Raw genomic sequence first — 24,794 nt, forward strand, 5'->3', positions numbered from 1 at the left:
TTTGAAACCAGCAGCACATAAGGTGATGGGACAGGAAGCAAACATTTTATTAGTTGGTTAATATTGAGTAGTGCTCATTTAGTTTCCCTCTGCCCTACCCGCCCCCCCCCCCAATTGATTTTTTTCCCTTCATTTTTTTAATTAAGGTATTATATTGGTTTCAATTCTTTTTTTAATATATAATATTTATTGTTCAGATTATTACAGGTGCTCCTCTCCCCCTCTCCCTCATAGCTCCCCTCCACTCAATTGATTCTTGTTATGGGAAAAACAGCACCATATATTGGACACTGATTTAGAGCTTATACAGCCTCCTGGAGAACAGTGTATTGTCCCCTAACCAGCATTATAGCTGAGTCTTTCAGAAAGCCATTCCACCATTCGATCAAGACTTCTGCTCCAGAATGGTGGGGGGATATAGTAAGACAGGCAGGATAGTAAGAAGCTAGGAAAAATTCCTTGGCAAGTAGAATGGGGAAACAGAGAGATAGTTGAACAAACTGGCTGAGCAATTTACAGCCAGATACAGAAGGTCACCTCCCTAAAGATAACATCTAGGCCTCAGTTGTATTTCAGCTCCAGGCCAAGAAAAGCAGCAAAATCAGGACTACCTGCAATGACTTATATGACCCCCAGCTCTGGTGCTCACCATTCAGGAGAAACTGGGACCCTGAAGGGGCACAGATGGAAAAGGGATGAATATTCTGGGGAAACCCTAAGATTCCCCTCCACCTTCAAGAGAGAGATAAAGGCCTTGGCAGAGTAGCTCAGTTGGGTAGAATGTCGTCCCCATACACCAATGTTTCGGCTTCCTGACTGTTCTACTTGTGGAATGTTTAAACATTTTGGCGACTTCTGACTCTCTCCACCTCCTCTCTCCCTCAGCACATCTGCTCTTAGACCTCCATCATCACTCACTTTCTCCTTCTCAACTCCATCCCTCCTGCCTTCATTTATCCGCTACTGAGCCCGGACTCCACAGTCCGATCTCCAGGAGTCTCTACATTCTTTCCCGCTCTTTATAATTGTGGCCGCCAAGCCCCATTTCCTCGCCAAATCCAAGCCCGTCTTCTCCACTCGCTCGGAACACTCGGGCCCCATTTCGGTGGAAACAAATTGGAACGTTGACCGAAACCCACCCAACGTCTCGGGCTGTGGACGGTATTTTTAACTTTCCCATTGTTCTTCATTCTCAAACTTCAACAATGTAAACTTGTCCCTTTCATTGAAGCACCGCAAAGCCCGCCCCCTGCGTTCCGCGGCTGTTGACGATTGGTCGCCTTCAGGAGACGCAGGCGCACTCGCCGCCGCCAGGGGCATGCCGGGACGAGGGGCGGGGCCGGGGGCGCGCAGGCCGCACGCACCGCGCACGTCCGGGCCGCGGGGTCCAGGTGGGCCGTGGTCCGCGCGCGGCCGCGGCTGCCCTCCTCCGACGCGGGAGGGGCGGACGGAGAAGGGCTCGGGCCCGGCGGGAGCCATGTTTGTGGCACGCAGCATCGCGGCGGACCACAAGGACCTCATCCACGATGTATCTTTCGATTTCCACGGGCGGCGGATGGCGACCTGCTCCAGCGACCAGAGCGTCAAGGTGCGCGCGGAGCCTTCGGGCGCGGCCGATCCCGGAAGGAGGAGCGTGGAGCGCGCGTGATCCGCTGGTGGAGCGGAGGCTCCCGCGCGTAGAATGGGGGACGGCTTCCGATATGGGGGCGCGCCGCCGGGCCCCAGGCCTGGAACCCCAAGGGAGGCAGGCCAGCCGCGCCCGGCCATCCTCGCCCCCTTCAGTGGGGTACACGGCCGCCCCGGGGTACTGGGTGCGCCAGTGCTGAGCGGGCGGGCGGGCGGGCGTCCTGGCCACGTGCGCGCTCCCGCCCCTCGGGCCGCTGGGAGCCCGCGGGTTTCCCGCGAACCCTCGTCCTGGTCCCTGTGGGTGGGAGCCAGGGAGCCAGGGAGCTTCCGGAGCGTAGTCTCCAGTCGGGGTGTGTACGATGGTCGTAATACGAAGCTTGCTCAGTGCGGGGACTGTGCCGTGGAACCTGTAGGGGAGTCAGTTCGCGGTGTGTTCCCAAGTTCTGGGCGCCTCACCTGGGGAGATGATTCTTGCCTTGTGTTCAGATAGGAGGCTCACCTTATTTCGCGTTGAAAGAAAAATGCAAATCCAGGGGACTGTTTCCTCCTCCCCACGTGGGGGTCTGTACTTGTTCTTTTTTTTTTTAATATAGTTTTTTGATTTTTACAAAGAGGAAGGAAGAGAGATAGAGAGTTAGAAACATCGATGAGAGAGAAACATCGATCAGCTGCCTCCTGCACACCTCCTACTGGGGATGTGCCCGCAACCAAAGTACATGCCCTTGCCCGGAATGGAACCTGGGACCCTTCAGTCTACAGGACCCTTCTATCCACTGAGCCAAACCGGTTTCGGCTGTACTTGTTCTTTAATAAATTTCCACCTTTGCTATACCACCTTCTGTGTAAAAAAAAAAAAGCAAATCCACTTCCACTTACCATCTAGCACTTGGGAGTGTTGATCTCTTACCCTTTGAGACAGGATGGATGGACCTGGGGAGAATTAGGCTACACTAACCATTTTAAATTGTACATGACAGTTCCGTGGTGTTAAGCACAACATTTTCATTGAACAGCCTATCGCCACTGTACATCTCGAGTACTACTTTTTCTTCATCCTAAACAGAAACTCTGTACGTAGTAACTCCCTCTTCCGTTCTCCACCTAGCACCTGGTCACCTCTAGTGCTCTTTCTCCTACTTCATATAAATGGCATACACCATTTGTCCTTTTGTGCCTGGCTTATTTACCTTATTGTGATGTTTTCAAGGTTCATTTGTATTTATGGCATGTATCAGAATTTCATTTTTAAGATTGAGTAATATTTTGTATGTAATATTTTGTATGTATACAATAGCCAATAGGTAGAGATGAAGGTTTGTTCATCTACCTTTTGGCTATTGTGAATATTGCATTCATGTCTGTTAAGTGAGTAGGTACTTTTTTTTTCTTATCCACTTATTACTGAATTATCTAATAGATCACTCAAAGTGGAGGTTTTGTCTTTTAGTGTGCAGTGAAGATCATCATTATTTTAGCTTTTTATATATTTTGGATAGTTTCCTTAGGTTCATTCCAGTAGAGAAATTCGTAAATATTTTAAAAGCACTTGAAAATAATTGGCAAATTGCCAGTGAGAGTATTGATTTGATAGGATCATTTTCCATGTCAGGCATTATAATTATGTTTTTTTTCATTTAAGTGTTTTGTTTTTTAAAAAAAATATTTTATTGATTCTTCATAGAGAGGAAGAGAGAGGGATAGAGAGTCAGAAACATCGATGAGAGAGAATCATCGATCAGCTGCCTCTTGCACACCCCCTACTGGGGATGTGCCCACAACCAAGGTACATGCCCTTGCCCGGAATCGAACCCGGGGCCTTTCATTCCGCAGGCCGACGCTCTATCCATTTAGCCAAACCGTTCCCGGCCATTTAAATGTTTTTATGTGGTAAAATCCAATTTGCCACCTTACATAAAATAAAATTTACCATCTTGTCCATTTTTAAGTGTATAGTAAGTAATATCAGGTACATTCATATCTTTCTGCAACCATCCACCTCCAGAACTTTTTGGTTTTGCAAAACTGAAATTCTGTATCTATTAAATAAAAGCTCCCCATTCCCCAGCCCCCAGAAACCATTTTTTTGCTTCTGTGAATTTGACGACGACCTCATATAATAAGTGGAATCATACAGTTGTATTTTTTGTAACTGGGTTATTTCACTTAGTGTAATGCCTTTGAATGTTGTAGCATTTTCTTTTTAAGGCTGAATAGTCCATATGTATTCTATACACCACATTTTACTTACTCATCTGCCCAGGGACTTGGGCTTCTACATTTTAGCTATTGTGAAAAATGTTGCTATGAATGTGGTGTACAGATATCTCCTTGAGACTCTGAATTTTATTATTTATTTGTCTTTTAAATTAATTTTATTAGTGTAACATTGGTTAATAATATTATGTAAGTTTCAGGTGTACAATGCTGTAATACATCATCTGTGTTTTGCATTGTGTGTTCATGACCCAAAGTCTCCTGTCATATTTGACCTACTTTTCTCTCTCTCTCTTTTTTTTTTTTTAAATAATTTCTTTATTGATTAAGGTATCACATATTTGTCCTCAACCCCCCCAACTTTACTCTCTTTATCTGTCCCTTACCAGCCCTTCCCTCTGGTGACCCCCATACTACTAGTATTGTTCCATGTCTTTCAGTTTGTTCATTTGTTGCTTCTTTTTTATATTCCACATATGAGTGAAATCATGTTTCTTGTCCTTTTCGTCTGACTTATTTCACTTAGCATGATACTCTCAAGATCCATTCATGTTTTTGCAAATGGCAGTATTTCATTTTTTTCCTTACAGCTGAGTAATATTTCTTTTCTTTTTAAAATTTTTTTTAATCAATCTTTATTGTTCATATTATTACAAAGGTTCCTCATTTCTTCCCCCCTCCCCCAGGTTCCCACCCCACCCTCCGCCCCCTCCCCATCCCCCATTGTCCTCATCCATAGGTGCAGTTTATGTTCAGTCTCTTCCTCCCTCCCTTTCCCCCATAGTAAATCCCTTTTCAGATGGTAAATCAGTTACTTAGCATTTTCTCATATCAATAATACCTCCACATGCCCAATGATACATTTCACACAAAAGACATTTCCAAATAGGTCATCCAGCCTCATCCAGGCCCCACCCAAGGCACTCACAGATCAACACCCCAGCGCTATACTAACTCAACACATCCAGATCTAAGCCTTCATCACTTGATTCAGCAGACCCTCAAGTTCCCACAAAAGTTTCCAGCCATGTCTTAGAGGCAGCCGTGGGGCAGGGGCAGGCGAGGAGCGAGCTGTTCCGGGCCTGCCTGCTCCGGGCCTGGCCTCTGTTGCTCTGGTTCGTTCCATAACCAGCTGCTCCGGGTCTGGTCACTGCCGCTCCCCACCTAGTTGCTCTGGACTTGGCTGCTGCTGCTCCGGGCCCGGCCGCTCCGGGCCTGGTCGCTCCCACAGCTGAGTAATATTTCATTGTATATATGTACCATATCTTTATCCAGCCATCTGTTGAAGGACACTTTTACATTGTTTCTATGCCTTGGCTATTGTGAGTAATGCTGCTGTGAACATAGAGGTACATATATCTTTACAAATAAATGTTTTCAAAATTTTTGAGTAGATACCCAGAAGAGAGATTGCTGGGTCATACGGTTAGCTCTATTCTTAATTTTTTGAGGAACCTTCATACTGTTTTCCATAGAGGCTCCACCAGTTTACATTCCCACCAGCAGAGAATGAGGGTTCCCCTTTTTTCACATCACATCATCTCCAACATTTGTTATTTCGTGTCTTATTGCTAGTAGGTATTCTAACAGGCGGTATTTCATTGTGGTTTTGACTTGCTTTTCTCTTAAAGTTGAGCATCTGTTCCTGTATCTGTTGGCTGTCCGTGTGTCTTATTGGGAAAAGAGTTCAGGTCCTCTGCCCGTTTTTTAAATTGGATTGTTTTGTTGTGGGGTTGTTTGAGTTCTTTATATATTTTGGATATTAGCCCTTTTTTTGGAGGTATCGTTGGCATATTATCTTCTCCCATTCGGTTTGTTGCTTTTTTGTTTTGTTGATTTCTTTTTCTGTGCAGAAACTTTTTAATTTGATGTAGTCTCATTCATTATTTTTGTATTTCCCTTAGGAGCAATGGTTCAGTATTTACTAACTTGGTGTTTATGTCAACATAGAAACCCTAACTACCTTGAATAAGACTTGACTGTAATTGTAATTGTGTCTATTTCCTATTAGAGCTCAAGTTTTCTATTTCCTTGATCCCACCCAGTGCTTATTAGCCCGGGGCCTGACATCCAAGGTTCTCAATAAATATTTGGATGAAAGAATGAATGTTTGCTTATTCTCTTGTGAATTCATGTTCACCTCCTTTGCCCTAATATTAATTTAGTCTTAATGTTTTTCATATTAATTTTTTGGAGTTCTTTGAATGAAATATATGTCTTTTAATTTTTTTGTAGGTCTGGGATAAAAGTGAAAGTGGAGATTGGCATTGTACTGCTAGCTGGAAGGTTAGTATTTATTTTTACAATAATTTAAAAAAAATCGAATTGTTTAATATCTATTTGGAAGTGACTTTGCTGTTCAGCTTTGGGAGAATTATAAAATTTATTCTTCTTTTCCTAAAAAGGGATTTTACATTTTTCAGTATAAAAGTAATAGAATACACTTTAGAAAATTTGAGAATAAGAGAATTTGTAGTTCCATAGCATTCTAACATAATTATATTTAGCATGTTAGTATTAATTTTCTATTTACATATTTTCAGTAGCTATGATGTTTCATATACTTTTTAAAATATATATATATTTTATTGATTTTTTTTTTTTTTAATAGAAAGGGAGAGGGCTAGATAGTTAGAAACATTGATCAGCTGCCCCCTGCACACCCCCTACTGGGATGTGCCCGCAACCAAGGTACATGCCCTTGACCGGAATCGAACCTGGGACGCTCAATCCACTGTGCCAAACTGGTTTCGGCATTTTTTTTTTTTAAATATATTTTATTGATTTTTTTTACAGAGAGGAAGAGAGAGGGATAGAGAGTTAGAAACATCGATGAGAGAGAATCATCGATCAGCTGCCTCTTGCATAACCCCTCCTGGGGATGTGTCTGCAACCAAGGTACATGCCCTTGACCGGAATTGAACCTGGACCTTTCAGTCCGCAGACCAACGCTCTACCACTGAGCCAAACTAGCTTCAGCTATTTTTAGTTTTTCATAATTATGAATAATGCTATCATTGACATGCCATGTAAGTCTTTGTGTGTACATACATTTTTATTTCTCTTAGGTAAATACCGAGGAGTGGAATGGCTGGGTTGTATATGTTTTAATTTTCTAAGAAACTGCCAAACTGTTTTCCAAAGTGCCTGTGCCATTTTATATTCCCACCAAGAAATATATGAGGGTTCCAGTTTGTGTACATCCTCCCATACACTTGGTATTTTTTCACTTTTATTTTTATTATAGCCATCTTGGTTGGAGTGAATTGCTATCTCATTGGGTTTTGATTTGTATTCTCTTAACGACTAGGATGTTGATTTAAGTTTTTATGTGCCTATTTGCCATTCCTACTCCTTTGGTGAAGTGTCTATTCAAATCTTTTGCCCTCTTCCCTTTTTGAAATTGAGATGAGATTCACACAACATAAAATTAATTATCTTAAAGAAAACAGTTCAGTGGCATTTATTCCATTGACAGTGTACAGCTATCACTTCTGTCAAGTTCCAAAGCTTAATCATCCCAAAAGGAAACCCCATTTTTTGCTTTTCAATTTTACAACTACTTTCATAAGTACAGAGTGTTTTCAAAGGCTTTTATAAACATAAACATACCAATAAATACTATACCTTGTTTTGCTTAACCAATGGATATTAAAGTTGTTTCTTTTTATTGTGATGAACATCTTTGTGCAATATTTATTCTTTAGCTAGATTGTGCTTTACCTGGAATCTGACATTTAATAAAATCTCACTGCCCTTAGTACATCTTTTTATTTAATAGCCTGTATAAATAAGAATTAAAGGTGAAACAAGAATAAGACTGGACGAGCCGGTTTGGCTCAGTGGATAGAGCGTTGGCCTGCGGACTGAAAGGTCCAGGGTTCGATTCCGGTCAAGGGCATGTGCCTTGGTTGCGGGCACATCCCCAGTAGGGGGTGTGCAGGAGGCAGCTGATGGATGTTTCTCTCTCATCGATGTTTCTAACTCTATATCCCTCTCTCATCCTCTCTGTAAAAAAACCAATAAAATATTAAAAAAATAAAAAAAAGGACTGGACAAAACAAAGAATAAAAACTAAAGATGTAAGGTTTGCTTTTGGATGATGATATTGTTATCATGGTCAGATTATGAAAGTATTCTAAGATTATTGAGTGTTAAAGAGTTAGATATGCAGAAGCAAAAAACAAATTTTATAAACATAGTTGGTGGACTGATGCTTATCATATAGTATTTTTACTGGTAAGCAGAAATGAAATTCTGCCGTGAAGACCTTTTAGACCTTTTTTTCGCATTGGTCAATGTGAAGAGTTGAAGAACAGTAATTTGACATTTTTTCCTATTTAAAGATACTGCTTTTGAGATTTAAATTATTTTCTCAGAATACAAGGATTTGGGTTTCTCTATATTGTTCACTCATTGCCTCTTTTCCTAGAAGAGTCCATTCTCTACCACATGTGTCAAACACAAGGCCCGCGGGCCAAATCCAGCCCGCCAGGCCTTGCAATGTGGCCCGCACCGCGCTGTCAACACTGCACTCCGCTGTCAGTTTATGACATTGTCAGTTTATGACTGTTCAGTAAACCATTTGGCCCGCGATTTAGGCTGGATTTTAGATTTTGGCCCCTTCTCTGATTGAGTTCGACACCCCTACACAGACAACAGTCATTTAAACATTTTGTTGCTGTAGTTTCTATAAACTGTTAGGCTTTGAAGCAAATAATTTTGATTAATCTTATTTATTAAGTGGATGGTTCCTGAAGATATAATTTGCAAAGTTAGTGGACTAGTAGGATCTCTAAAACTTTGTTTAGGCTAAACTCTGAAGCAGGTCTCTTAGCACTCGAAGAGGTTAGCTTTATCCAGTGGATTTTTCTTTATTAGTAAAATGTTAGAAGAACTTGACTCCAAAAAGGCTACAATTCTAAATATCCTTAAGTTAAAAAGTTTTAAAATTTAAAATTTTCTATTAATGTTAAATTGAATAGCTTTCTTCTTTTACTGAAGTAAAAATAACTGTATTCTGTTTCTTTAAGTAAAACCTTAAATGTGTGAAATATGAGTAAACTCATTTTTTTGTTTTTAATTCATCAGACACATAGTGGATCTGTGTGGCGTGTGACATGGGCTCATCCTGAATTTGGACAGGTTTTGGCTTCCTGCTCTTTTGACCGAACAGCTGCTGTTTGGGAGGAAATAGTAGGAGAATCAAATGACAAACTGCGAGGACAGAGTCATTGGGTAAGACATTTGTTAGTTTTTGAGAAATGCGGGGCATGAACATCCAAGGAGCATCAGTCTTTCCATGGACACTTCAGGCACTTGGTGTAAGATGTTCTCACTCCCCTCTGTGTTTATCAGTGTCATTGTTCTTTCTTCCATGTTTTTCTCCTGTTTATCTCATTTTGTTTTGGGCCTGAAGTGGTACTTAGGAGTACCCATGGCATTGTTGAAGTATAACTTTAATAGTGAATCCAGAATGTTTGCTTTGCCATACAATACACTCAAAAAGTCTTTAAAAATTGTTTTTTTCCTTCTTACAAAATATACTCTCTTATACTCCCCCCCCCCTTTTTTTTAAATCTGTTTCTGCTGTAACTCTAGTTCTTTGATTGTTTGAATTTAGATAAGAGCATAATGTGTTTGCTATTCAAGTTCCCTGTCTGTAAAGGAGAGAATTGAACTCGATTGCCTTGAAGATCCATTCCAGTGTTTTCTCCCTCCCTCTTTATTTTTCATAATAGATATTGAGGTATAAGTATAAAATTCAAAAGGTAGAGACAGCCGAAACCGGTTTGGCTCAGTGGATTGAGCATCAGCCTGCGGACTGAGAGGTTCCGGGTTTGATTCTGGTCAAGGGCATGTACCTTGGTTGCGGGCACATCCACAGTGGGGAGTGTGCAGGAGGCAGCTGATTGATATTTATCTCTCTTCGATGTTTCTAGCTCTCTATAAAAACATTAATAAAATATATTAAAAAAAAAAAAAAGGTACAGACAAGTGTATACAGTAGGAATGTCCTCTTCTCTGGTCATACAGTTTTCTTTCTAGAGGCAGTCACTATTACAGATTTTTTGTGTATCCTTCTGGATATATTTCATGTCTTTATAAGGATATAAAAGCCCTAGCCAGTTTGGCTTAGAGGATAGAGTGTTGGCCTGAGGACTCGGGTCCCGGGTTCAATTCCGGTAAGGAGTACATTCCCAGGTTGTGGGCTCGGTGTGCGGGAGGCAGCAAATCAATAATTCCCTCTCATCATTGATGTTTCTCTCTTTTTCTCTCTTCCTCTCTGAAATCAATGATATATATATCTATATACATATATATGTGTGTGTGTGTGTGTGTGTGTGTGTGTGTATATACATATACATATATATGTGTGTGTATACACACATACTATATATAAAAGACATAAAAAGAATGGTACCAGGTGGGTGGGGTCAGACTGGACCTCGTCAGCAACTTCAGTATTTGAGTTCGGACTAAGAAAGAATTCAGAGGCTACTAGGGGTGTCGAACTCAATCAGAGAAGGGGCCAAAATCTAAAATCCAGCCTAAATCGCGGGCCGAATGGTTTACTGAACAGTCATAAACTGACAATGTCATAAACTGACAGCGGAGTGCAGTGTTGACAGCGCGGTGCGGGCCACATTGCAAGGCCTGGCGGGCTGGATTTGGCCCGCGGGCCTTGTGTTTGACACATGTGGATAAGAGAAAGTTTATTTAGCAAGTTACAGAAGTAGCATGAGCTGTAGAAATGGGCTCAGGGTATACTGGATAAAGAGATGATTCCTGTCCCTAGCTGGATGGTGAGAGCTTTTATTCTGATACTCAGAATGGCACCCAATTAAAAACTTATTGCTTATTTTTGGAATTGTCCATTTAATATTTTTGGACTGTGTTTGACATCCAGTAACTGAAACCACAGAATGGGAAATCACAGATAAGGAGGGAACTATTGTATATAATTTAAATTGTTAATTTTTAAATTTTTTTTTTCAGGTTAAGAGGACAACACTAGTGGACAGCAGAACATCTGTTACTGATGTGAAATTTGCTCCTAAGCATATGGGTCTTATGTTAGCAACCTGTTCAGCGGATGGCATAGTAAGAATATATGAGGCACCAGATGTCATGAATCTCAGTCAGTGGTCTCTGCAGCATGAGATCTCATGCAAACTAAGCTGTAGTTGTATTTCTTGGAACCCTTCAAGGTAAGCTAGCACAGCAAACTTCTGATAATTTAATCCTAGTAAAGCATATTGTAAATTTTTAAAAATCCTCACCCAAGGAAATGTTTTTAGTGATTTTTAGAGAGAGGAAGGGATAGACAGACTGAGAAAGAGAAATAAACATTGATGGGAGAGAAAAACATTGATCTGTTGCCTCTTGTACATGCCCTGACTTAGGATCAAACTCATAAACTGTATGTGCCTTTGATTGGGATTAGAATCTGTAACCCTTCAGTGCCTGGGCCAATGCTCTAACCACTGACATACACTGGGCAGGGCAAGAGATCCTTCTTTTTTTAGCTGTATATATTCCATTGTGTAAATGTATTATAGGTATTTAATTTTTTAATTTTTATTTTATTTCTATTTTTTTAAATATATTTTATTGATTTTTCACAGAGAGGAAGAGAGAGGGATAGAGAGTTAGAAACGTCGATGAGAGAGAATCATCGACCAGCTGCCTCTTTCACACCCCCTACTGGGGATGTGCCCGCAACCAAGGTACATGCCCCTGACCGGAATCGAACCCGGGACCTTTCAGTCCGCAGACCGAAGCTCTACCACTGAGGCAAACCGGTGCCGGCTAATTTTATTTTTTTTAAAAGAGTAGTGTTGATTTTTTTTTTTTTTGAAAGAGGAAGGTGGAAGAGAGAAACATCATGTGAGAGCATAACATTGATCTGAGGTCTTCTGCAACACCCTCTATTGGGGATCAAGCTTGTAACCAGGAATTGAACTAGCAATTTCTCAGTGCAGAAGACAATACCTAATCTGAACCATACTAGTCAGGGCATACCACAGCATTTTTATCAGCAAATACTGATAGGCACTTCCCCCTGAGAATTGTCAGTCTACTCCCTTTCTATGCCCCTGATTCTATTATGAACAACAATCAAATTGTTGAATTGTATTCACCAGTCCATTCTGTTTTTCAGATTTTTTATTCACTTGATTTTTATTTTATTTTTAAATATATTTTATTGATTTTTTATAGAGAGGAAGGGAGAGGGATAGAGAGCTAGAAACATCGATGAGGGAGAGACATGGATCAGCTACCTCCTGCACACCCTCCAATGAGGTTGTGCCCATAACTAACATACATGCCCTTGACCGGAATCGAACTTGGGACCCTTCAGTCTGCAGACACTATCCACTGAGCCAAACCAGTTTCGGCTATTCACTTGATTTTTAGATTTGTTGGTAGATATGTATTTGATTGTTGTTCATAATTTTTATCTTTACCTTTTTCTTCTTCCTCTTCTTAAAGAATACCCATTAGCATTTCATATAATCCTGGTTTGGTGTTGATGAACTTTAGCTTTTTCTTATCTGTGAAGCTCTTTATCTGACCTTCAATTCTGAATGATAGCTTTGCTGGGTAGAGTTATCTTGGTTGTAGGTTCTTGCTGTTCATCACTTTGAATATTTCTTGCCATTCCCTCTGGCCTGCATAGTTTCTGTTGAGAAATCAGCTGACATTCCTACGGGTACTCCCTTGTACATAATTAACTTTTTCTTTTGCTGCTTTCAAGATTCTCTCTTTGTCTTTTGCCCTTGGCATTTTAATTATGATGTTTCTTGGTGTGGTCCTCTTTGGATTCCTCTTGTTTGGGGTTCTGTGCGCTTCCTGAACTTGTAAGTCTATTTCTTTCACCAGGTAGGGACAGTTTTCTGTCATTATTTCTTCTAATAGGTTTTCAATATTTTGCTCTCTCTCTTCTTCTGGCACCCCAAAAATTCAGATGTTGGTACATTTAAAGTTGTCCCAGAAGCTCCTTACACTGTCTTCATATTTTTGGATTATTTTTTCTTTCTGTTTTTCTGGTTGGGTGTTTTTTTGTTTTCTCCTAGGGAGGCAAAGGAAATCAATATATAGGTAATTAGATATTTTATTGAATAGAAATAAATAATTTAGCCTAGAATTTAGTAGAGTTCATTCTCTTATTGCTTATCTTTTTGCTTTTTAAAATTAGTTTAGAGAAGAAAATGCCATTTGGGAGCATGGGAGCATACCTTCTTGAGGGGTTTCTTCTTTTTGTTTAAGCAACTTAAAATCTTTTTGTCATGAATTTGATCACCATAAGGGTACTTTTCTTTCCATAGTTAATGACAAAATCTTTTAGGAAGAAAAATTTGAAGACCTTTTAGGTGTTTTGTTTTTGATCTACTGAATGCCTGAAACATTTTCTTTTGTGGAAAAAGAAGCTACTTTATTATTTTTATTTTATTTTATTTTATTTTTTTAGCAGTAATAAAATGTGGTAAAAACAATGCTACAGGATGGTAGCCATGGTCTCTACCCTGAGCAATTTCAAGGACACACTCCCAAGGTGTGGCTGTGTTGAATATATGGCAGGGATTTAATCACAGTCTTGCTTACTTGCAGGTTCTAGAGCTGCTGGATGCTAGCTTTTAAAATTCTCTGAATTAAATATAATAATTTAGTCATTATGTGAAATATTTTTTGCTTTTCATTTCTAGCTCTCGTGCTCATTCTCCCATGATAGCTGTAGGAAGTGATGACAGTAGTCCAAATGCAATGGCCAAAGTTCAGATTTTTGAATATAATGAAAACACCAGGTCAGTACTGGTTTCATTAAGTGTTGTTCCAAATTGCATTTTAATAACGTTAGCTTTTTAAAATGTTTAATTTTTAAAAGTGTTATTCCTTTATTTATTAGCTTAATTATGTATTATTTATTACATACTTATTAATTTCCTATGATATGTCATGTTCAGTGATAAGACTATCCTATATAATAAAAGCCTAATAGGCTAAGTGTCTAACCATTCATTTTCTATACAAACAACTGTAAGCCTACTGTTGCCACACCCTGTATTTCAGAGGTGAGTGGTGGAAGATGACCACCAATCACTATGACGTGCACTGACCACCAGGGGGCAGTTACTCGATTGGTATGTTAGCTTGCTGCTGGGTCTGGCCAATCAGGACTAGGTGAGACGGGCAGGGCATGCGTTGGAGCCCTTCTTTGGTTCCTCCCAGACCCTGATAATGCACTGGTGGGGTCCCTCGCCCTAGCCTGTACTCTCTCGCATTCTGGGACCCCTAAGGGGATGTCCGCAGGCCAGGCCAAGGGACCCCACTGGTGCACGAATCCATGCATCAGGCCTCTAGGGATAATACAAAATTGAATGATACAGATGACAAGGTAATTGATTTCCCATTATGTACCATCTTGCAAGGAAAACAAGCAAACAATAAAGTAAAAAGTGGTAATGTATTTTGTAAACCAGGAGAATCAGGATATTAAGAGCTTACACCTAGGGGGAGAAAGCCAGGAAGGTCCCCCCAAAGGCAGATCTATAGAATGAGTGGAAGTTCAATTCCCTGTCAGAGCACAAAGTTTTGACCTGGCCTTGATAAATGATACAAATAAGTGTCCTGCATTTATATAGGTTACAGAGTACTTTAATCTTGTAGGTAGGGGAGGTAGCTTTTATAGTAGCACCATTTTCCAAGTGTAGAAAGTGAGACCAATAAAGTAAAATGTCTAGTCCAAGGTCAAAAAGAAGAGTCAGGACCACATAGTAAAGCTAGGGTATATGTAAGATTGTTCAGGGTGATCAGTAAAGGGTGAAAAGAGGTCAAGGAAGGAACCTCAAAGTGCATACTAGCTTGGAGATATTTCAGAAAGAATGTTGTGATGAAAAGAAGGCCAAGTAGAGAATACTGGAAACACCAATACAGTGACGTAAAAATAGGTTTACAGTTGTAATTATGGAAAACGGAGTTTATTCTTGTATTTACTAATTGTTTTTATTATTTTCCATACAAACAACTGTAAGCCTAGTGTTGCCACACCCTGTATTTCAGAGGTGAGTGGTGGAAGATAACCTCCTCTCTAACACACACTACTTCAGTTCTATCCCTGATAGCCATTTGAAGACAGAAAGAAGTAATAGAAAAATCCGATATGCTGTCTCCTTCATTGTCTTGTTCTTTATTTGCAGATATAAAAATAGAATAGTAAGGATAATATAATAGCTTCCTTTATCACCACTTAATAAACCCCCACTGAATTCCTGTTATCAGCTTTGCTTTTTTATTTACACTCAAATATTTAAGAAATTCAATTATCCTTTTAAAAAATAATTCAAGATCTCATTTTAATATATTTTTATTGATTTTTTACAGAGAGGAAGGGAGAGAGATAGCTAGAAACGTCGATGAGAGAGAAACATCGACCAGCTGCCTCTTGTACACCCCCACTGGGGATGTGCCCACAACCAATGTACATGCCCTTGACCGGAATCGAACCTGGGACCCTTCAGTCTGCAGATCGATGCTCTACCACTGAGCCAAACCGGTTTCGGCCAAGATCTCATTTTAATTAAGTTTTTCTTAAAAGTGTTCTAAATTAAATTTTAAAAAATCAACAGAAGAAACCTGGGAAGTTTTATAAGTTTCTTAGGGCTACAATAACACATCACTACAAAGTGTGACTTAAAACATTTATTCTTAGATTTCTGGAGTCCAGAAGTCTGAAATCCAGAGGTTGTCAGGACTGTGCTTCTTCTAAAATCCTTCCTTGTGTCTTCAAGCTTCTAGTGGCTACAGGAGTCCTTGGTGTGTGGCCACTAACTCCAATCTCTGCCTCTTTCTTCATATGTTTGTATTCTTTATATGTCTTTCCTCTCTGTTCTTTATAAGGACATACAACATTGGATTTAAGTGATGCTCTCATCCCCAGATTCTTAGTTATATGCAAAGACCCTTTTTCCAAATTAGGTCACATGCACAATTTAAGTGTTTAGGACTTGGACATACTTACTACATACTGCAGATATATACATTTATTGTGAGCAATATAAAAATAGAGGTATGTCAACATGTAGATTTAAGAATTTTTTATTTTTGGAATTTTTAATGTAAAATTGTTTGTTTTTTCATTAGGAAATATGCAAAAGCTGAAACCCTCATGACAGTTACTGATCCTGTCCATGATATTGCATTTGCTCCAAATTTGGGAAGGTCTTACCACATTCTGGCCATTGCAACCAAAGATGTGAGAATTTTTACATTAAAGCCTGTGAGGTGAGTTTTTGAAACAATTACTAATTTAAAAGTGTTCTTAACTCTTAGTTATTTTCATTTGTGGAGGAGAGTGTAGAGGCAACTATGATCTGAAGCATGTATTCTTTAATGAACATTTCATTTTAATTACAGTCCAACCTTGATTCTTGAACATCTCCCATGTTGAACAATTCATTTCTCAACCCAACAGCCCTTTCATGCTGATACCTGTATGATCAGTCATCCCCCTCTCAGACTACAAAAGAGTGTGTGCGAGTATGAGTCAGTTTATTGCTAAATTTTACATTATTAATATCTCAGGAAATTGTGCTGTGAATACTTCTGTGTTTTATGGCTTTTGTTGCTACTTATTATTAAATTGTAACTTTTTACTGCGCATTCATTTTCTTTTTATAAATTTTCACTTACATTTCATGTTCTTTTTCTTTTAAAGTGTTTATTTATAGATTAAACAGTACATTAGACATATACTGCATATAAGAAAGGTTAAAACGGAATCATTTGTGGGTGTGGAATGGATTAATTCAATTTACATTATTATTATTTAAAAAAATATATTTTATTGATTTTGTACAGAGAGGAAGGGAGAGAGAGAGAGAGTTAGAAACATCGATGAGAGAGAGTCATCGATCAGCTGCCTCTTGCACACCCCCTACTGGGGATACGCCCGCAACCAAGGTACATGCCCTTGACCAGAACCGAACCTGGGACCCTTCAGTCCCCAAGCCGATGCTCTATCCATTGAGCCAAACCGGTTTCGGCTTACATTATTTCTAATAGGAAAAAATGATTTGGTTTTTGAACAGCTTTCAAGAATGAATTAAGTTCAAGAACCGGGGTTTCACTGTATGTTTTATTTAGACTGATTCTAACAATGAATTAGATCCTCTGAATATAATTGATATTCTATAAATGTTTGAATGAAGGTAGTTGTCTAAGGGAAAATTAAATTAACACTGAGACATTCTTGTGAATAACCTTTTAGCTTTAATTTTGGAATTGTGAGTTTGTAATTTTTTTCCTCCTTCTATTCTCTTCCCATTGCTTTATTTTCTTTTCAATCCTCACTCAAGGTTATGTTTATTGACTTTTTAAAAAAATATATTGATTTTTTTTTTTTTACAGAGAGGAAGTGGGGGGGGAGAGTGTTAGAAACATCGATGAGAGAGAAACATCGATTAGCTGCCTCCTGCACCCACCCCACTGGGGATGTGCCCGCAACCAAGCTACATGCCCTTGACCGGAATCAAACCTGGGACTTTTCAGTCCACAGGCTGATGCTCTGTCCACTAAGCCAAACCGGTTAGGGCTGTTTATTGATTTTATTTTATTTATTTATTTATCTATCTATCTATTTATTTATTTATTTATTTATTTATTTATTTATTTTTTACTATCATTTGTAGCAGTACTTAGTGTCCAACAGAAACCACTCCATCTGTCACGCAATATCTCGACTGCAAAGCTTCTCTTACTGTTGGTGGATAGATAATGACACGGACAGTCACTATCACCATGGCAACAGTGCCCAGGAACTTGCACATGGAAGGCTGGTTCTAGAGCACTCATGCCTCAGCTTCCTCCGGGGTATGCTTTTCCTGCAAGTCTGGTGTGCCCTCGGGTACCACCAACCCAGTGCGGCTCCAAGACTGCAGACTATTTATTGAGTTTAGAGAGAGAAGAAGGGGATGGGGGAAGAGAGAGAAATATCTATGTGAAAGAATAACTGATTGGTTGCCTCCCAGACAGGAGTCCTGACTGGGTATTCAACCCACTACCTGGGTATCTATATGCCTTGATGGGGAATTGAACCAGGAACCTTTTGGTGTGTGGTCAATGATCCAGCTATCTGAGCCTTCTGGCTGGGCTTCTACTACTTTTCTTTTAAAATGAATTATTTCATCTATTTTATTCCTGTACTTTGGGGGAATAAAATCCTCTTTCATTGTATTTTCTATGAAATAGTCTTTCATTATCTTTTATGTGGTGGGATCACACCAGGTATTAGAGTCAGTTGAACATTACACAACTCAATGAGCTAATCGGGGGAGAGTATGGATATGCACATTATTATAAAATAACTAGAGGCCCAGTTATTTTCTTCTTACTAGAAAATAACGAGATGCGTGCACCAGTGGGGTCCTTCACTGCAAGGGTCAGGCCAAAACCGGCCCTTCGACATGCCAGAGGGGTCCCAGATTGCGAGAGAGCGCAGGCCAGGCCAAGGGACCCAATCATGGCCTGGGAGGGACCATGGGAGGGTTCCAAGGTGTGTTCAGTCCATCTTGCCCAGTCCCAATCAGTCGGACTCCAGCATCAAGCTAACCTACTGATAGGAGTGTCTGCCCCCTGGTGGTCAATGCACATCATAGCAATTGGTGGAACAGTTGAACGAATGGTCAGACACTTAGCATATTATATAGGATATGTTAAGTAGGTGAGGCCATTTATATATATATATATTTTTTTTTAGATAGGTGTGTTTTTGTGTGAGTATGTGTGTGTGTGTGTGAACCTGATTGCAGAATTACTCAGGAAATTTTTTTGTTAACAGGAAAGAACTTACTTCCTCTGGTGGACCAACAAAATTTGAAATCCATATAGTGGCTCAGTTTGATAATCATAATTCTCAGGTTTGGCGAGTGAGTTGGAATATAACAGGAACAGTGCTAGCATCTTCAGGGGATGATGGCTGTGTAAGATTATGGAAAGGTAAGATTTTGATAAGAATTATTGCCTTATGTTGCTGCTTTAGAATTTTCACTTAGAAATGTAAACTAAGTGTTTTGACAAAAATTATCTTTCCATAGCTACTTTTAAATTATGTCTTACATAATTTATTTTGAACCTTTATCATTTTACCTAGTTCATAGTAGTTAAAGACTAATTGAATTGTTTTTAAGACTGCGTGGGATAAAGCAACTTTTTATATATATATACTAGAGGCCTGGTGCACAGATTCGTGCACTGGGGGGTACCTCAGCGTGGCCTCCGGGGATCAAGCCAAAACCGGCAGTCCAGTGCAGCCTGCCACCCTTGCCTGTCGCTTTTGCGCATCCCGGCCCCACTACACCTGCTGCCGCCGCCTGTAGGCTCGCCGCCACTCTGCCGTGGTCTCTGGGCGGCGGCGGCGGCCAGCCATGAACCCTGCGTCTGGCACTCAGGTCAGCCGAGCAGCGCTCCTGCCGTGGGAATGCACTGACCACCACAGATCAGCTTCTCCGTTGAGCATCTGCCCCCTGGTGGTCGGTGCACATCATAGTGACCAAATGGTCAATAAGTTGAACAGTCGCTTAGGCTTTTATATATATGTAGACTAGTGGGTGCACGGGGTGGTGGTGTCCCTCAGCTTGGCCTGCACCCTCTCCAATCTGGGACCCCTTGGGGGATGTCTGACTGCTAACTTAGACCCAATCCCTGAGGCTTTGTCCTGAAGTTCTGGTCTAATTAGCATATTACCCTTTTATTAGTATAGATATTTTATTGATTTCAGAGAGCAAGAGGGAGAGAGAGAGAGAGAGAGAGATTTAGAAACATCAGTGATGAGAGTCATTGATTGACTTCCTTCTGCACACCCCCCATGGGGATCTAACCCACCATCTGGGCATATGTCCTATCTGGGAATCATACTGTGATCTGTTTCATTGGTTGATGCTCAAGCACTAAGCAACAAGGGTCAGGCAACAAAGCAACTTTTAAAACTGAAAGTAACTGCCACAGAAATATGCAGTATCTCTAAAATACTGTTTGCTATATGTGTAACTTGTGTAAATTCAGGATAGGATTAGAGTCATCTCTTACTCTATTAAATAATTGCTTTAGCCAACCAGCTATTAATAGGAGAAAATCCAACACGTTCCTCACTTCCACCCTGCAACTCCCAAAAGTTCAAGAATTATCCACTGATTCTAAGGTTTCTTACAAATGCCACGCTGAGAGAGACTGTGGTCTGATTAGTTGACTCTGTGGTTGCGGTAGTGTGGTGTGCACTTTCGCACAGTAATTTATCCACTGGGCAGAGGTGTCTTTGATTTGTGCACCACTCTAGTCAGTGTCTTCCCATACCTTAGATCCAAAATTGTAAATTAGTTCATTTATCTTGAACAGTTATTGTTTCCCAAAAATGCAGTTTGGCTATGTCAGTTTTAGGCTGTGGTAGAAGTAGCCCAGACTTCTCTTTCTAAAGAGTAATTTGATTTCACAGGCTTTGATGCCCTTTTCTGCCTCTGGGCTTTAGTGAGACCACTAACTTCAGCAGGCTCCCTAACTTGGGTTTCCTTGGGCTCAATGTCTCCAGTGACCAATTTTGCATGCAAAGAATTAAGCCATTTTGGTTAAGCCACTCAAACCCAAAGGTTTTGTTTCCTACATCCATCTCTGAGGACATTGGGTACCCATTTGACTTATACTTGCATAACCATTTGACAGTTCCATTATCCTACATATATATGTAATTGAAACTTGTTATAATGAAGATAAATGATTTATCTTGATATTAACTTACTGTAATATGTGGCATCTTAGAGAATTATCTTCGAGGAAGGGAAATGGGAGGTGAAAGATTTATTTGTTAAATTAGTAATTCTTTTAAGACTTTAAAAAATAATTATTAAAATTAAGATAAGTGTTTTGTATTTTAAAATGTCTTTAACATTTATTCTGACTGACATGTAGCCTGTAGTTTAAGGACATGAACATAGATTTGTGCCCTTGAGCATAGGTATTAATGTATTTGACCATTTCCCTTTCAGCTAATTATATGGACAATTGGAAGTGTACTGGTATTTTGAAAGGTAACGGGAGCCCTGTCAATGGGAGTGCTCAGCAGGGAAACCCAAATCCTTCACTAGGTTCAAATATCCCAAATCTTCAAAATTCATTAAATGGATCTTCTGCTGGCAGGTAGGCTGTTTTATGGTAAAACTAGAAATTATTTTATTTTTCAATCATTCTCGTGGCCATACTAAAGGCATGTTATTTTATGGATTTTAAGACTGAAGAAATTTACCTATTCATAATATTACTTAGTGATAATATTTACAGGTAGGTTGTGAGGCCATACAAACAAAATTACATTATGCAATTTAGGTAAAGAGGAAATATGGATAATACTGAGGATTTTAGCCATAGATTATTAGTGTACTAGTACTGCTGGCAGTGTAGCCTTTGAGTCGGGTTAAACTGAAATCTTAAATAAAATGAATTAATTAAGGTTTTGTAGAAGAGAGTAAGTTAATTTTTTGTTGTTTAAAATGTTAATGGAGACTATGAGAAAAATTCTAAGTACTTAATTTTTTTAGAATTTTTAACATTTTAGATTATTATTGATCTTAAGGAATATTTGATGTGATCTAAAGAGTCATACTGTTGTTTTTGTATTCAAATTTTAAATATGTGAATTTGTATTGTAAAATTATTTTAATATGCCTTTGGAATATTCAGGAACTTTAAAGCACAGCCTTAAAAAACTGTCCTGTGGTTATCCTGTTGTCATCTTAAATAAAAGAATTTTATTAAAAAATTTGTCAACTATTTTTATATTGTTGTATTTTTATAAAGAAGTCCTGTTATTTGATTTTGAGGTTTAAGTATTTGCATGGAAACAATTTTAGGTTACCATAGAATATAGCAAATTATAAAGATGATTCCAGAAGCAAACAATACTAGTATAAATTAAAAGGAAAAAACACAAAATCTAGTTTTAGGTTGTTGCTTGTATTGCATATTTTCTTTTGTAAAGAGCTTTGAAATTTTGAAATTTGTTCTTACTGTGCTAATACCCATGTGTGTTAGATCTGTGATGCATTTTCCCTTCTCCGATTGTATTATGTCCTTTAACAGAAAGCACAGCTGAGTACCAGCTAACTGGAGTAACTTGGCTGTTTTGCTGCCTGTTGCATGCACACAGGAATGGAAAGCGAGCTCCTCTCCCCCTTCCCCAGCGCCATCTGACCTCTTCCAAGACACACCAGCAGCCTGCTTACTACTAACCTGCAATCCAAAAAGCTGCTAAAAATACAGTATATATCTTTTTTTTTTTTTTTGTATTAGCCAGTTTGTTGACACTATTTGAAACTTTTAAATATAGAGAGGCTTTTTGTTGAGATATGTCACCAAAACAATTTTTGGAAATGTTCCTGAAATTAACATGGGTTTTTAAAATGAAAAGGATTTATTATCACCCTTATAAGTAGTTGGGAGGAGGGAAAATATAACTTTATTCCATTTGGAGAATGAAGGTTTATTTCTTTTTTTTTCTAAAACAGTAAAATGATGAATTTTTATAATTTTAATTTGAAGATTGAATAAATATTTTTCATAAAGATTGTTTTGAGTGCTAATCTGTTTACCTTTTGTAGAATTGGTTTAAACATGATATTCAATACAACTGTCATTTCTTTGTAATATTTAAAAAATATTAGTAAAGGTGGAGAATAGTAGCAGTAAAATGGAACTGTACAGTTTGTAGCCAAATTAAATATTTGGTATTGCATCATTTATAATTTGGTAGTACAATTAAAACACCTTTGTAAGTTTGTTATTCATATTCACTAAAGAGATAAATGTTTCTTTTGTGTGCTTGTATATATTTATGGTGTGATTTTATGGTTTAAATTTCCTTCAAGTCAAAATTTGGAAACATACTGTAAGAGAAGCAATTGAAGTTTTGCTAAAATTGTGCATGCACATTAACTTCCACATTCCTTGTCCCTGAATTTGCTTAATTTAGTTGACTGCTTCATGTAGTTAATATCTTATAGAGCTCTGACCTTGAAGACAAAGCCATAAATTTTTGTTTGCTAAAGTGCATAATTATTATGAGTAAGTTATAATTAAATGTCAGAATAACAGCAATAGGTCATATTCTTTAGTTATCAAAATTTTGTACTATTGTAAGGATTTGCAGGAAACCAACCAAGTGTATTCACAGATTGTATTTCTTTGAAAGTATGTTGCAATAACTGGCTATACTTTGTGAAAGTATATTTGAATTGGTTTTCAGTATCATGTTTGCATTAAGAAATGTGAAATATGTGCCAGCTGCTACTAGAAATGAAGCGTTACTTAAATTAAGAGCTTATTATATTTGTAAATTTATAGGATTGCATCAAATGTTTCTGAGAGATTAGAAAATGTTTTAAATTATGTAATTGTCTTTTTTTTAACATTCATGCTGGTAATTTTCTTTTTTAACATTTTAAGTTTAACAGATTGTAGTTTTTTCTTTCAAGTTTCTATACTTGCTTAGGCAAGCATGATTTGAGTAAGGGTCTTGATTTTTGCATAATATTGTGTTCTGTTAGGTTGGCATGAATCTATTAAAGCTATTTCCCGCTGGCATTTGATTTTTCCTCTTTGGTTCCTTTTGTATTTACTACTTTTCTCTTTCTCTTTTTCTTTTTCTGTTTTTTTTTTTTTTTTTGGTGTCTTGTTCCTGTCTTCATTTTTTCAGGTATTTCTTTCCCCTTCTGGATTCCCCACAGGCTCGATCGCGATGGTGCAATTATGCCCAGCTTCTTCCTTCTCCTTCTCCTCCTTCCTCTCTTCCTCCTGTTCTGGTTGAGAACTCTTGCGATGCTGACACTGCTAACCTCCAGTATCCTCACCCATGCAGACAATCTCTGTCTAGGCCTCTTAATCCCTTAACTGAGAATGAAGAGGTTTAAAACATGGGCTTAACACTTAAAGACTTTATTTCAGGGCTTGTAGATGCTTTCATTCTAGCTGCTTTTTGTTTTTCTTCTCTTTTCTTTCAGAAGATTTTTCTAATATGGGGTCTGTCTTGCATGTATTATGACCAAAACACAGTGTTTGGAACCTAAACATGTTTGTGCTTCTGCATCAAAGGAATATTTCTTCATTGGTTGATATCCTTTGATGAAATGAGATATGTAAAGTAACATTCAACTGTGAGAATTACACCCACTAACTGACTTGAAAGTGCCTGTTCTGTAAATTTTACTTTGAACTGCTACCATGGTGTTAAGTTTCTTATGGTTTATCATATTGTTTAATGTGAAAGCATATCATTATAAAGTTCACTCTGCCTTTGATACATATTAAGAAATATGCTTTTAATTTTATAGGTTAATATTGAAACTGACCAGTTTGTAAAATAAATCATTCCTGTGTATAAAGCAGCAAAACATAATATGGACTGTTTGGTCTTTTTATTAAACAAAGGAATTTGTTTTTATTACATATAATTCCTGTTTAAAGCTATTGTAATTATTCTCCAAGTAGATTATTTAATAAAATATATTTTAAGTATATGAATCTGTTGCCTTATAAAAATAAAATGTATTCTTTTTGATAGTTGGTAAAGCTTGTTGCTAAAAAAAAATATAATCTAAATAATAAAAAATTAGAGGATGGGTATGACATTTAAAAGGTAGAAAGTCAATATGTAGACTAACATGTAGAAATGACACATACTGACTTTCAATCTAATTATACATTAGATTATTTTCTTTCCCTTTAATATTTTATTAGTGAATTTATTGGTGAAATTGGTTAATAAAATTGTTTGAGGTTAGATTATTTCCTAAAATGATACTTTCAAAATTTAAAAGCAATCTATATAATAAAAGAGTAATATGCAAATTGACCATCACCCCAACACAAGCTGGTTGCCCCCATGGGGTCAAAGATCTTGTCCCCATGTGGAC

General features: G+C 38.5%; 1 protein-coding gene across 3 annotated transcripts; it reads left to right on the plus strand.

Annotated features, from left to right (window-relative positions):
- The first annotated feature begins 1,319 nt into the window (after positions 1-1,319).
- SEH1L (SEH1 like nucleoporin) lies at positions 1,320-24,398 on the plus strand. 3 transcript variants are annotated; one of them, XM_084887335.1, is made up of 9 exons: positions 1,320-1,588; positions 6,076-6,126; positions 8,932-9,078; positions 10,840-11,051; positions 13,551-13,649; positions 15,985-16,125; positions 18,680-18,837; positions 20,877-21,027; positions 21,967-24,398. In XM_084887335.1, exons 1-9 carry the CDS (start codon positions 1,478-1,480, stop codon positions 21,977-21,979), a joined length of 1,083 nt encoding a protein of 360 aa, XP_084743461.1. In that variant the 5' UTR covers positions 1,320-1,477; the 3' UTR covers positions 21,980-24,398. The 3 variants fall into 3 exon arrangements, with proteins under 3 accessions (XP_084743461.1, XP_084743460.1, XP_084743459.1); XM_084887334.1 differs by having other exon boundaries at positions 22,034-24,398; XM_084887333.1 differs by having other exon boundaries at positions 23,579-24,398.
- Positions 24,399-24,794: the final 396 nt, after the last annotated feature.

Source organism: Pipistrellus hanaki, assembly GCF_964339955.1.
Source record: "Pipistrellus hanaki genome assembly, chromosome: 6".
Taxonomy (NCBI): domain Eukaryota; kingdom Metazoa; phylum Chordata; class Mammalia; order Chiroptera; family Vespertilionidae; genus Pipistrellus; species Pipistrellus hanaki.